The sequence below is a fragment of the Glycine max genome, chromosome 18, assembly GCF_000004515.6.
Source record: "Glycine max cultivar Williams 82 chromosome 18, Glycine_max_v4.0, whole genome shotgun sequence".
NCBI classification, from domain to species: Eukaryota; Viridiplantae; Streptophyta; class Magnoliopsida; order Fabales; family Fabaceae; genus Glycine; species Glycine max.
In genome coordinates, this window is record NC_038254.2 from 5,720,718 (window position 1) to 5,735,426 (window position 14,709).

General features: G+C 31.8%; 2 protein-coding genes across 2 annotated transcripts; one reads left to right on the forward strand and one right to left on the reverse strand.

Annotated features, from left to right (window-relative positions):
* Positions 1-428: 428 nt before the first annotated feature.
* Positions 429-3,589, forward strand: CYP24 (peptidyl-prolyl cis-trans isomerase CYP24). The gene is made up of 7 exons (NM_001249146.2): positions 429-560; positions 822-900; positions 1,750-1,797; positions 1,888-1,911; positions 2,345-2,527; positions 2,638-2,713; positions 3,014-3,589. Exons 1-7 carry the CDS (start codon positions 495-497, stop codon positions 3,150-3,152), a joined length of 615 nt encoding a protein of 204 aa, NP_001236075.1. The 5' UTR covers positions 429-494; the 3' UTR covers positions 3,153-3,589.
* A 2,239-nt stretch (positions 3,590-5,828) lies between these two features.
* LOC100795279 (SMR domain-containing protein At5g58720) lies at positions 5,829-11,975 on the reverse strand. The gene is made up of 11 exons (XM_003551227.5): positions 11,338-11,975; positions 10,738-10,763; positions 9,913-10,035; positions 9,587-9,663; positions 8,677-8,906; positions 7,552-7,628; positions 7,376-7,432; positions 6,809-6,876; positions 6,602-6,708; positions 6,422-6,492; positions 5,829-6,222 (listed from the first exon to the last, which is right to left on the reverse strand). The coding sequence occupies exons 1-11, from the start codon at positions 11,897-11,899 to the stop codon at positions 6,091-6,093; spliced, it is 1,530 nt and encodes a 509-aa protein (XP_003551275.1). The 5' UTR covers positions 11,900-11,975; the 3' UTR covers positions 5,829-6,090.
* Positions 11,976-14,709: the final 2,734 nt, after the last annotated feature.

The window sequence follows — 14,709 nt, forward strand, 5'->3', positions numbered from 1 at the left end:
GTGCTGAGTATCTGAGATGTGTAACAGTTAGAAAGGATTATACGAGAGGGACACCCCCTTTGATAAACCTTTGATTTTTAGGAAAATATTGCAAAATTGTGTTGGCAATTGAAGTGCTGAGTATCTGAGATGTGTAACAGTTAGAAAGGATTATACGAGAGGGAGGTAGAAAAACATGAGGGTAGTTTGGAGGGGGGAAAAAGAGAAGGAGTGTAGAAGTAAAAAAAGGAAAATGTAACTAGCAATAGCCAGAATTTGTTAGTGGAAACAATATTGATGGCCCGAAATGGAAGGAGCCCAGGTAATCAACAAATTAGATCACGCAATTTCTTCAACGAAATGCTTACGTGTCGCACATTGATTGGTTGAGATGACGAAAGAAAAGCGAGACTTTCTCATATATATAAGGACAATCCCCAACATCGTTTATTGTGTCTCACTCACATCACACACACTCTCATAGCTGTAGCGGCGACACTAAGATCGGAGAAAGAATGGCGAAAACGACGTCGTTGCTGCTCTTTACACTGCTCCTCTTCGGAACCCTAGCTCTCATCCAGGTCTCAATTTCCCTATTCAAATTTTAGATTTACTCCAATCTCTCTGGGATCAAGGGAATAATGGGTCAACAATTGAGCTTGAGATCGAGATTCATTTTTGTCAGAGGGAAAATCTGTTATGATATCATCTTAATGTAAAATAAAATTCCATGTTAATGAAAAATATGTTAATTGCAATTGGGTTTTGTTACACATTTATTCTCTTCCCCCCATTTTTAATTTTTTTAATTTTGTGGCCAATGTGTGGGTTCACATTCACAGGCGAAGAAATCGAAGGAGGATTTGAAGGAGGTGACCCACAAGGTTTACTTTGATGTTGAGATTAATGGAAAAGAAGCAGGTCATTGAGCTTAATTAATTCCTCCTTACGCCTTTTATTCACTCTGTGTTGTGTCTATGCTTTGCTTTCGTTGATATGATTCTAAGTAAAGTGAGATGATTGAGTAGACTTATTTCTGCTTAGAGTAATCTTCTAAAAATTCAATTTTAGTTTTTTGCTTACACTTTCACATAAATCATTTCCCATGACCAAATATTAAAACTTATTTAACCAGCAATCTACCTAATGGCAGGAATCACTGATTCATATAAAGTGAAATATTGGTTAAATAAGTTTGGTATTTGATTAGTGGAAGTGATTTGGGATTTCGTGGTGATGTGATGGGAGTGGAACTGGAAGTGTGTGTGTGTGTGTGTGGATTCTTTTCTTATTAATGAATCCTCATTGCAAAATCCCAAATGATCAGAATTCCCTATTTCCCTATATATGTAAAATTGAAACTTGGAAGGTAGAATTTAGGGAGAACTTATCTCTGCTAGAGAATTGATAGGTGAGAAAATTGTCGTTGTTAGAGGTATAGGTTTTTTTTCCTTGATCAGGTATCCTCATAGGTAAAGCTGTAAGATAACCCTTAGGTTGGGGATGGTGGTTAGATACTAAAACCCTTCCCAGAATGGCAACTCAAATTCACCTGTGGTCACAGTCCATTTCTGCTATTGTTGATAGATAAGTTGGTGTAGTGTTGTTAAATGACACCGCCATAGTTTGTTAAGGGAGGCCCACTATGGTGGCACATAGACCGCAATGGTGTTCTGTAACAGAGTTGGTGTTTCATTATTTCTTTTCCCCAGAATTTTGAGTTTCAAATATGGACCTTTGGTATTTATGCGATGATGATTGACTTTCCAGGTCGTATTGTAATGGGTCTTTATGGGAAGGCTGTTCCAAAAACTGCAGGTTGGGTTTTCAAGTTCTCTGTGCTTTGATTCTTCTCAATGATCACTGTTAACGTTAACTAAAGCCTTTTTTTGATTTCCATTTCTGCAGAAAACTTCCGAGCACTTTGCACAGGTGAGCTTGTTTTTGCTGCTTCAATATATTGTTTTATCATATAATCGAATAACTTGTTTCAATTCCTATATAAGGGTTTCTTCTTCAGCTATTTTACAGAAATAAGTGAATAAATAGATTCTTTCAATGTAAGAACTGATGAGTAACAATTGGCCTAATTAGACTGCTCTACGTATGAGAACAAATAGAGGACCGATGTATTAGGACATAGTCTAGTTCTTAGAGACAAGGTGGATTATGTGTTGTTCACTTGTTTCTTTTCACTTATGTTTGAGTTGTATACTTGTATTGACATTTCCTCCTCCCTTTCTTAATAATATTAGATGATGATATCACTGTTTGAATTTATAAGGTGCCTATGTTCATCTTTAAAATTAAAATATATTATATACTCAATTTTACATTTTTACTCTTGTTTGGTCCAAATTATTAGGGGAAAAGGGAACTGGTAAAAGTGGAAAGCCTCTCCATTACAAAGGTAGCTCATTCCATAGAATTATTCCTAGCTTTATGCTTCAAGGAGGTGATTTTACACAAGGAAATGGAATGGGTGGAGAATCAATTTACGGAGAGAAGTTTGCTGATGAGAACTTCAAGTTAAAGCATACTGGACCAGGTGATATTCTTTTTTTCCCCTCCTTTTTATTGTTATAGTGTTGGCAAAACATTAATTCAAATGAATCTATGATGGGATTAAATCTTTTTTATTATTTTATTTATGAACAGGACTTCTATCAATGGCAAATGCTGGTCCTAATACCAATGGTTCACAATTTTTCATTACAACTGTGACAACTAGCTGGTAATTAAATCTAGATCAATAACTTATTGCAGAAGAAAACAAATATCAAAATCTTATGTTCTACTGCTTACTGAATCATTTTTCTCTTTTCATTAAAGCATATTTGTAGTGCATAATACTTCGATTCTGCTATGATTTTATGATGTACATCAATTTATGAAGGCCTGTATTTCCTGTAACCATTTAGGCAGATTGTGCAGTGTGACTTTAGATATATGAACGAGTTTCTTTGGTATTCCTTTTGTCATAAATGTTGTTGCCATGCATTACTAACTACTAATGTATACATCTATTTGATAGGTTGGACGGAAGGCATGTTGTTTTTGGTAAAGTTCTTTCTGGAATGGATGTTGTTTACAAGATTGAAGCTGAAGGAACACAAAGTGGCACTCCCAAGAGCAAGGTTGTGATTGTTGACAGTGGTGAACTCCCTCTATAATTGTACTTCTTGATTCTCAATCAGGACTTGTTGAAGGTGTTCCCAGTTTTCATTTCAATTCCATCTACGAGACTACTTATCTTTTATAAGCATGTTCTAATAGATCAATGACTAGTTGTATGTTTGTGATACTTATTAGATAAAGTTTTTCCCCCTAATGATAATATGGAAAATGGCATTTGTGAACATGAACATTGTAGAGGGAAATCTAAGTGAACATGGCTGTTGAATATTAGCAGCTGCCCTTAATGTGGAGTATCTTGAGCTAGGAAAAAAAATTGGCACAAAATCAATTTATGTTCTGCAGTTATGTTGCAATTTGACCCTTTAGTCCTCACTGTGGTTTTAGCTACAGTCAAAGAAGTTAATATAAACTTTCATGATGAGAGCATGTTCCTTTAAGAATAGTTTATTTTAACCAACAAATTATAATTTATGGTTAAGATGATTTTTTTTAAGTACACTTGTATGGTTTTACAATTTTAGTAAACAATGATAATATTCGAACTGGATAAACTTTTTTAATTCTAAAAATTGGTGGAGCAAAAACTTGGCCTATAATTGGTGAAAATTAGTGAGAAAAACTAGTTTGAATTAGGAGAATGAAAAGCTAATTTGCACATTAGTCGAATACATTTAACTTTAAGGGGAATCCCCTCCCCCCCCCCGCAAACAGGTATTTGCTTTTGCAAGGAACGCAAAAAGAAGACGGATTCTAGCTACAAGTTATAAGTGCTAGAAATTCAAGTATACTAATACATACCATTTCCTTGTGGCAAGAAATAAAAGTTGAATATAATATCTAATAACGGTCATCATGTATATAAAAAAAATGAGTCTTAAGTTTTTGTTACCATTAATGTTGAGCTTTAAAGAGACAATAAGAAAAAACTTAAAAAATAATAATATAAATAAGAATGATAAAATAGATAGTCAAATAAGGGAGGATTAAATAAGAAATGATAGTGTATGAAGAGATATTGATTTGACATCGAACAATAATTTTTTTTATAAAAAAAATCAATGTAATCTTAATGTGCAAAGACCAAGAATAACAATGAAAAATGTTATAAGAATATTGAAAACTTAGTTTTTAACCAAGTACAATTACATGATCCCTATAGTCGACCTTACTCGGTGCAATAAAATGTTTGTTGTCGTAAGAGCATCTCCTATACAAGAACTTAATTTGGGTTCTTAACTTAGTAAGTTTTTTGTTGCCACATAAAATTTAAAAACATCATTAAATTTTACTCTTTTATTTAAAGGCAAAAAGGAGATGATATATTAAAATTGGACCAGCCTTCAACAGAAGACGTTTGTAAAGAGATCCTTAAAATTTACTGATACGGCAAAATACAACTTGAATTCTTAATTTAATGGATCTCATTTAATCTCTCAACTCATACAAAAAAGTCCACTTTGAGGTAGATTTTTTTTAATGGTTAAACAACCTTGGTTATAATTTTTTATATAAACAATTTCTATAAGAACTCTAAAACCTCATTTGATCCAATGGTAGTATCAAATTGCTTAACTTTAAGAACATATAAGCAATTGCATTAGTTACTCTAAGTGGCTTAGTTAGCACTTACTGGTTGAACCTTTGAGCAAGGTAGTCAAATTCAAAAGTCTATGTAAACTTTAAGTTTCACTCAACTCATAAATTTGTAATAGTTTACCTAATATAAAAAACAATATAAGGGAACTTATAAATTATTATGTAATTCTCTCAATGAATCAAATGTTGTTTGAGTTCAAGTTTCTTGAATCAACCCAATAAGTTTGCATTGCACTTCTTTGAGCGATACCTTGTGCTTGGATTAACAAGGATTTTAATAAGATCTAAATACATCTTTCCATATAATCAGGCTATTCGTTCTTGTATTAACAACTCTAGCAAACCACAATGAGTGACCAAGATTGCAAGGAATGGGGGTTTATAAGTAAATCATATAATAAGCATAATTGAAAAAACACCGATAATAGAGAAAACGTGAAAACAATGGAGCTTAAAGGACTCACATGCATGCTGAATGGATGAACCGAATAGGTCAGCACAAAAAGCTTTGCTAATGGGATTCACTATTTCAGAAAGCATGTGAGAAAGATTGCTAATGGTTATGGCAGAAGCTTCATAAATGAACCAAGGGAGGTTGATTCAGTAAGCTTTGCAAATGAAACAAGGGGCTGAGGGAGAGAAACAGGAAGGGTAGGAAACTGCTATAGGAAGGTTGTTGTTCGTTTTCTGTGAAAGAGCTGAGAACATAAAAGGCTTAACCTTGGTTTCACCCCTTGAAGTGACAGAAGATGTGCCAGAGAGAACATGAGAGAGCTTAGATCTAAAAGTGAGCCCTAATTGCCCAAGATACCAGCACAAATCCATGTCATCTTACTCTAAAATGGGTGTGGAAAATCGCCAACTCAGACATGAACTCGTGAGTTTGAGGGATCCCACCTGAGTTTGTCCAAGTTCACCAAGAAACATCACAACCAATTCAGCTTAATTTGCAGGAGCGAGCCCGTAAACTCAAACAAATTTACAATTTAACCAGAGATTAACAACCATACCTTTGAGCCAACCAATGCCCGTGGCATCAAGCATACTAGTGTGTATAATTATTACCCTCAACAAATTTTAAAAAAAAAAACATAGAGAAATTAAACATAAAATCCTGAAAATCAAACATCATCTTTACATATTCATGTATGTACACCACTGGGTCATTAGCCTAATCCGGAAATGCAATTCTGACTCATACAATACAACCAGATTCAATAGAGCTACAGGTTCCACATGATATGATAGAACCAAGAAGTCCCAAGATCTAGCTCGGCTAACAATAATGTACATGTCAATGTCACAGCTCTAATTTATTTATTTTCACCAGGCTATTAATCTAAATATGGTACAACAAGCTGATGCACTTAGACATGCTTAATCATTACTGTCACTGTCACTGCTGGTGTCTAGAAAGCTATACTCTCTCCATCCGCTGAGTTTAATCAATACAGTTCCCTGGTTCTCTTCCCTCCATTCAATTGCTTCTCTATCTAAAAGGTTTATAACCTGTATAAACCAAATGGCAAGGAACCATCATTTAGAAACAGTTATGGTCCCTTCAAAAATGATCAAGAATTTCTAGGATTTAAACAAGAAAAAATAATTCAATTTCCCTGTTAACAACCAAGTTCCAAAATATTCATTGAACACTGTTTATACATTAGATCATAAAAGATTGATTAGAAGAGGGTGGATTAAAGCATACTGATTGTTTCAGCTTAGACTTTCCAACACCATGTGATCCACATCCTGTAATAACCCTTAGAGTCTGGACAGCTGAAGCAGACATAAAAGGCAATCAGATAAAGTAAAAGCAAATGCAATGCTGTTTTAGTTTTAAGTCACGAGAAAACATGAGAACCTAGATCCTAAAAAAAAGGCTTACAGGGAACATATGATCCAAACAGAAGGTGTAGTTTCAGCATTCTCATTGCTTGTTTCACGTGCTGCCCATGTAAGTCAATAGTTATCATATTTTCTATACCTTTGTTTCTGCATATACCACTAACAATAGCTTAATACGAGCAATAGTACATGAGGCGAATGTGAAAAGGAAGTTTTCTGGCCTTAGACTTTAAAGAAATCCACCGACCTAGCAATAAATATGTCATGGCTGGCCTTAGTGTCTGCTTTCTGAGCTAATCTAGTTTGTTCTTTACCCTAGCAAGACATAGAAATAGTTAGCATTATATAACAAGGTGACCCATACCGAAGGATCTGAAAAAATAGTTAGTGTGTATATATAAACCACCACAAAGTAGTCAGTATCCCACCAAAAACCATTAACTTAGAAAATAATATCTTAAATATTCTATAAAACAATGAACCTTGACAAGGAACATACAAAACATAAGTTGTATTTGAATCTCAAAACCACATTATCAAATACTTTAACATCTACAGGGGCATAAAAGGAAGAAACAAAGCAATATACAGAGGAAAGGAGAAAGTAAACATTCAGACAAACCTTACTACCAAGATAGACCAATATTTAGGGGAAACGAAATCAATATAATGTTCAAGCTATATCGTAGAAGATAAAATGAAAAGATAAAATCACACCAAAACATTATTATGAATACCCATCTCAATTATCAGTGCAAAATGAGTGTCTTATGTTCTCCACACAAAATTTCATGGTTCTATTCGAAGAATGAACCTGGTCAGAAAGATATGCAGCATAAGCTCGTTCCCGTTTGGTATATGCTGTTGCAGCCTGCAAAATAATGGCACCCTTGTATGTTCTCAACTGACATTTGAACTCCATAACAAAGTGGCTAAAAGATCACAAAGGGAAATAAAATAATCCCAAGAAAAGGTCAAATGTGAACTTACTTTCGTATAATAAGATTTCACTGAATCCCATTGCTGCTTTGAATCTTCCCTAAACACATGATATTCATCTCCCTTAGCTACAAATGAGGAAAGCAAAAAAAGTAAATGAACTCTCACAGTTTGAATTTGCTAGCCTCAAGGAAATAATCAAATTGAAGCATATTATATTAGAAATAAAGATAATCTAAAAGACTAAATACATGATAAGATTGGAGTAAATGAACTGTTATGGTTGGGGAAAGCTAAGAACTCTTTTCCTCATTTTTCGAGAATAAGAAACTTAGTTGGACAGACCACCAAGAAGTAGTGTTTTAAACTAGTACAGATTGTCGGGACAAATTTAAACACATACTCTGATAACTAGTTACATTTATAAAAAAAAATGTATATCACTTGCCATGATTATAACAAATTTTTTAACTATTTCCTAATTTAATGGTTTGATCTCTTTCCCATTTGCCAAAAATATATCGTTAACTAATCATTCCTACAAGGCTACAATTTGTTTGGCATTTATATTTTTTCTAAAGCAAACCATTGAAAACAATATGGCACAAGCATTGCTTGAATGCTTGTTCTGTAGTGCTGCTCCAACTAATCAAACGAGATCAGAGACCAAGCAAAACAAATATATTTGAGAAGACCCCATCCCGCATTTTCTGTCCATACTCAACAATATTCAGTCTTTTCCAGTCAGATCCAACCTTTCTTAGCAAACTCTACCAATGTAGCAGAGGTAATCTTGCCAAAATTGCATGATGTATCCTCCTCGCTCTGACTCAGGTTGCCTAGGACAGCAAGCCCCCAAGCCACCTGGCCACACCATATAGATGAGGTAGTAACTCAACCATATTAATTTCATTAATCCTTAGATTGAGTGAATTGCAAGCCAACATACTTTGTAAAACCAATGACAGTCCTATTTCAAATCATGATTAAAGGTAAAACAGAAGGAGAAATGAGCATGCAACAGATTCATAAAGGTATTTGCAATTACTGAAAATCAGCCAACTATTTTTGAATAATAAAATGGAAACACAAAGGCACTAACCAACAAATACTGTTTAAGGCTGTTTAAGGCAAGCCTATACAAGTAAAAGTATTTAAAAAATTGTCATTTTGTACCACACGTATGTTGCTGAGATTCTGCAACATGCGGAGAAACATTGAACCCAGGTCCCAAAGACTGGATTTTCTTTACTACATTTCTCCAATTCATGGTATCTTTGTCATGTTCAGTGCTTTTGGGAATATTAAACAAAGATTCCAACACCTTCTGAGGAATTTCAGACTTTGTACATCCTGGGCTAATAGCAGAATCAGCTTTAGAACTATTGAGAACCTCCACATATTTCCTAAAACCAAGAAACAACTAAGCTAGTGGAGTTAGGTTCCAAATATCAAAATCCTTGATTAAGAAGATATTGAGATTCAAATGCAGGAAGGTGTAAATGGTGACAAAAAGCAAATGCTAGAATTAGAGGATATTAAAGTAAGAGGCCAGCCAAAAAAAAAAAAACAAGTTCTTATTATGTTCTTATTTATTTAGGTACAATAGTGGTGTTGATTTTTTATTTTAAGGGTGTATCCCTCCTAGGGATTGCGCATTATAGCTCACGCTCAAGATTGAATCTACTACAATTCAATGCAAGGAGTAGAGAATGATAATGTTTAGCCTGCTTAGCAGAGGATTTCAATCAAATGAATGTACCTTTAGTATTTCTAAGCAGACACTTAGAAACTAGAAGAATATAAATGCATATGTAAAGGTACAATTTAAATATTGTGCACCAAGACATATCTATTGGCAATATTCAATTGCCAACTCAAATTTTCACCTTCAATAATTTTATTTACCGGGTTACTTTAATAGCTAAATATCATGCTATGGTGAAACAGGTTTAAAGATGTTGCTTTAGTCATACATAGATCCTTTACCAAAATTGTTTCCTCTTTTTGGGAAGGAGGTGCATCATGAAAGAGAAATGGGAAGAAAAAGCCATGATAGCATAATAAATACATTGATATAATTTACCTTCCAAAAGGCCATGGATTATCAGAAAGATAACCTTCCGATGAAAGAGATGTGCACTCTGATCTCCTGTCTATCAACTGTGACAAAAATTTGGCAACAAAGTAGAGGTGAATAGATAAATAATATAAAAACTATACGCTGTACAGTACAATTGCAATAGCTTAAGCATATTACATAGTTTTTCAGAAGAGAACACATGACCAGTTAAAAGATAAAACAACAACAACAACAACAACAAAGCATTATCCCACTAGGTAAGGTTAGCTAAGTTAAAAGATAAACCAAGTACAAATTTGAAGTAAGCAAAATTCTATTCTGCCACTTACACTGTCATTGGGGTCAGCAAAGAACCTCTCATCATCAATGTTGTCCACTCTGTAGTTAGGATGTCTATCAGTATTCGGTTTGTCATTTGTGGAAGCAGCTAAATCAAGCAATACATCTGAGGCCTGGAAAATCATACTTACAGCTAATCATATAACAAAACTAGCATAAGTTTATTTGATCAATATATCTCACTAAAACTCCTGTAGAGATATGAAAAAAGATACTGCAACACAACTATCCATTTGCACAAAAAATGTCCATGGAATTAAAAGGAAGTACAACTAGAATAGCCACACATATTGGCCAACAAACTCAAACAAAATAGCAGTGCCACAGGAAGCAGTGAAGTAAAAAGAAAATTGGTGCTTCATTAATGAAAGTTCCATAACAAGGAAAAATTGGCACCAAAATATTGTTCCCCAATTCATATTTAATTAGGAAAATTTACCAAGATGTTTGTCTTAAAGAAGGCATGTGAGAAATTAAGAATACAAAACAGTATCCTCCTAAAGCAGAGAAAACAAGGGAGGGAATGAAACCAAAATTAATATATCAACTCAAAATTGCTCTCCCATCAACCTACATATTCCATATATAGAACCAAGAAACACAAATGCCAAACTGGGTGTGGAGATAACCATCCTGCTCTAAAACATAGGCACCACAAAACCAACAAAAAGAGCACAAACAGACAACAATAAACTTTTTTAATTACACACACAATAATTAACTGACTAAAAGTAATAAGTGCAATATTGAAAACAATACACGAACATCAAGTGTTAAGGACATAAGTGAAGTACAATCTCAGATTGTCATCATACCGTTTCAATATCATATCCACACTGACCTGCATGCAAAGAAAATTCCAAGGTCAAGCAATAAATAGTAAACCAAAAGAAGCTAATCTTCAAAACAAAATTTCATAAATGACAACCTCATATGTACAATGTCTATAATAAGGTTGCTTCCTTGCGTAACATCAAAAAACTTTAAGAAAGAGAATACATCTCTTAATTCTATGTAAACTCAAAAGACAATCTAATTCTCCTTTTAGAATCACATCAAGCGGTTGGATATTAAACAAGGTTTAAAACTTGCAACGATTACAAAATTGAAATCATAACTTTTTTTTTTCTTTTTTCTTTCAAAAGTGCAACATCTAGTAATTCATTTTTCTACAGCCACAAATCCTGCATCCTTCCTGATCAAGTTCTATAGGTGTTATTCTCCAATCAGAACTGGAGTTTTACCTCGATAATCCGCATAACAAAGGATTACATGAAATATCATCTCAACACCGAGGCAAAACTCCAATTATGATTAAAGAACAACACCAGAAGTATGAATGGAATTTTATCTGAGTTTTGACCAAATTAAAATTACAAAAATAAAAAATAACATAAAAAAAGGCAAATACTCACAAAGAACGTCTCTAACAACAGCCAAGTTAATATCAGAATCATCCCCCAGCATAGAGCAGAGGAATTGCTCTGCCTCCTCCATTTCAAAAACTCCATTAGAACTAAACCCCTTGTTCCTTATATTGTTCCTCCTCACATATTCCTTCCCCAAAACCGTTGAAACAGTGCCAGTTGAAGCAACCACCTTCTTCTTCTGCTGCCTCCCACCTTTCGAACCCAATTCCAACCCCGAACAAGAAGAAGAACCGCCCCCACCGCTGCTTCCGCCGCTAGAAGAAGAACCATAAGAAAAACACGAGAACGAATCCTCGAATCTGTCCGAAGAACCCTTCCTCAGGATCTCCGAAGCCCTGTCGGGATCTCCCCCTGCAATCTCATAGGCCATGGAAGCTTCCCTGATTGAAGACAAGGAGAAAGCCTCAACCAGTGCCTCCAAAACGCTGCGTTTTCTCTTCTCTTCTTCTTCGTTTTCATTCCCAGCAACAACAACACCTTTGTTGTTCTCCTCAAGTACCTTCTTCTGCGCCGGCTTCGGCCTCTTCTTCTTCCTGGGGTTCTTCATCTCCGGATCTAGGGGCCTACGGAAGGAACGGAATTAGAGAATCTCAAGAGTTTGTTTGAGAAGAAAAGAAAACCAATAGAATTAGAAAATTGTTAATTAATAGTAGGAGTAAGTACTCACCTTTTTTTTTTTCCTAAATGTGTAATTCACTTTCCTAAATGTGTAATTCACTAATAGTTGTATTTGAAAGATGAAAATATAAAATTTAGTCAAATTATAAAAAGTTAGACAAATGTATATGGGTTAACTTTTATCTTTAATAAAATAGGTTATGTGACACAAAAGATAAATTTGTCTGATTGTCAGCTGATCATATCTAAATCACTAGCATGAACATATTTATCTTTTGAAATTTAAAAAGTATGACAAATATATCCGCTAATAATAGATTGTAATTAATTATTATAATTTTTAAAAATTTATAATGATTGTAACAAAATTTTGTGAGAGTTACTTACAGTATCTATTTTCGTTATATAATTTTTTTTCAAGTTTCATCAAACGGTTGAGACATATATAAAATATTACTAGTGAAAGTGAATTTTTATTGTTTTGGCGAATTCTTCTTACTTATCTTTGACTACAAAAAAAAAAAATCAATCCTTTGATTGTTAAATTTTAAATAAATGCTATCAACACAAAAAAAAATTACTATAAAACAATAAAAAAATTATTATTTATGTTTAATCAAACATTATTTATTTAATTATTTTTTTATAATTTTTCATAATAAAATATGAATGTCTATTAATATATGCAATGACATCAAATTATAAATTATAATAATAATATTTTGTTGATTTTTAAATTTTTTTTAATCACACAATTATTTTTTAATGACTAACCATTCAAAAAATCATAACCTTAAAAAAATCATTTCAAAGGAGGTAATTATTTTTTACAAATTAAAAGTGTCATTGTAATTGCAATTTTTTTTAAATATTATTCATGGATCTAATTTAACTATAATGTTTTACGATAAACATTTTTTTTTTACTTGAACTTTTCATCAAGCATATGAGTGTAAAAAAATTATATATAATTTATAAAACAAATATTCTTTTTTCTTTTAAACTCAATTTAATTTACTAGTTTGTTAAACAAGATTATCGCAATCATAATAAATTTTTTCAAATTATAATAATTAGTCACAATCCACTATTAACGTTTGGATGGATTTTTGTTACACTTTTTACACTTTCGGAACTAAATTTTATATTTTCATCTTTCATGGATACATTTGTCAGCGATGTGGGAAGACAAAAAGTCAAACAAAATATTATATGATAAATATGTTTCTATGCTGACAATTAAAAATGGTCAAGTTGACAATCATTTCAGTGATAAATGTATCTCTTTGTGTATTTATTAACAATAACGGATGAAAGTTAAGAGTCAGGTATATTTGTAGCACTTTTTACACTTTCGGATAATAAATTTTATATTTTCATCTTTCAGATACTCATTTATCAGCGAATTACACATTCAGACACAAAAGTGATTATTTATCTTTAATAATAGATAACTAGTATATTGAAGTTTTAATTAATGGGGTGAATAACAATCTATATGTTTTCAAAACCATATTCATACCACAACTTGGTTATCTAAACAAATAATTTTTATTTAAATTTTATTTAGTTTTTAGTCAAATTTTAAATTGGCTAAGATATATTTTCATATTAATCTTATTTTTATTGGATAACAATAATATATATATATATATATATATATATATATATATATATATATATATATATATATATAACTATTTTAAGAAGACTCAATAGTTTAAAAAAATTGTTATTTGTTACAAAACCATTACTATAAGCATAAATTTGTTAATTTTTACTGTAATAATTAAACTCCTTTTTATAATTAATGATTTTTTTATGAAACTTAAAATATTGGGATAAGAAACAAATTTTATCAATTATAAAAGAGAATATATATATATATATATATATATATATATATATAGTGAGTAAAATGTTTTTATATTAATATTTAATTATAAATTTTTATATAAAATAAATATAAAATTTTTATTAGTTGATAACGTCAATTTTTTTTTATAAAAAATATACTAACCTTTCATATAAATTAAACTCTTATAAAATTTTGTTAAATAAAATATAACTTGTAACAGAAAAATAAAATTTGAAGTAAAGAAGAAAAAATCATAACAATTTAGAGAAAATAATAATTAAGTATATTTTTTTAAGAGAAATATGATATTTATAAATACAAAAGATAATTAAAAAAGTATAAGAGATTAATAGAAATATAATAATATTATAAAAGATATGAAGAATCATAAATTGATTATTCATAAAAAAATCAATTTATTTAAAAGTTTTAGGAAAAATGGAAAAAAGAATGTACCATCACCAAATTAGAGGTTGGTGGACGGTGGTTGGCGACTTGGCATTCGTCTCTTTTTCTTACTTTAATACTTTGTGTGTTCCTGATCTCTTTTTTTTTTTTTTTTCAGGAAAAGTGTCCAATTGTTCACTTATTTATAGGCGCAGGAGTCGAAAACCATTTAGCATCTGGATCAATTATTTTGATCAACTTTTTCGAATTTAAATCTTACATATAAATATTTAGAGGATTTTTTCTATAATTATATTTTATTCAATTTAATTAAAATTGTCTCAAATAAAAAATATACAAAAGATCTTAAAAAAATAGAGTATAAGTTTTAGATAAATTAGCAATTCCAAAAAACAATAATCCTAGTAGTTTTGATTTTGACAAATCAATTAGAGTATTTAGATTTTAAATTAAATGTTTTTTTTAAGATTTAA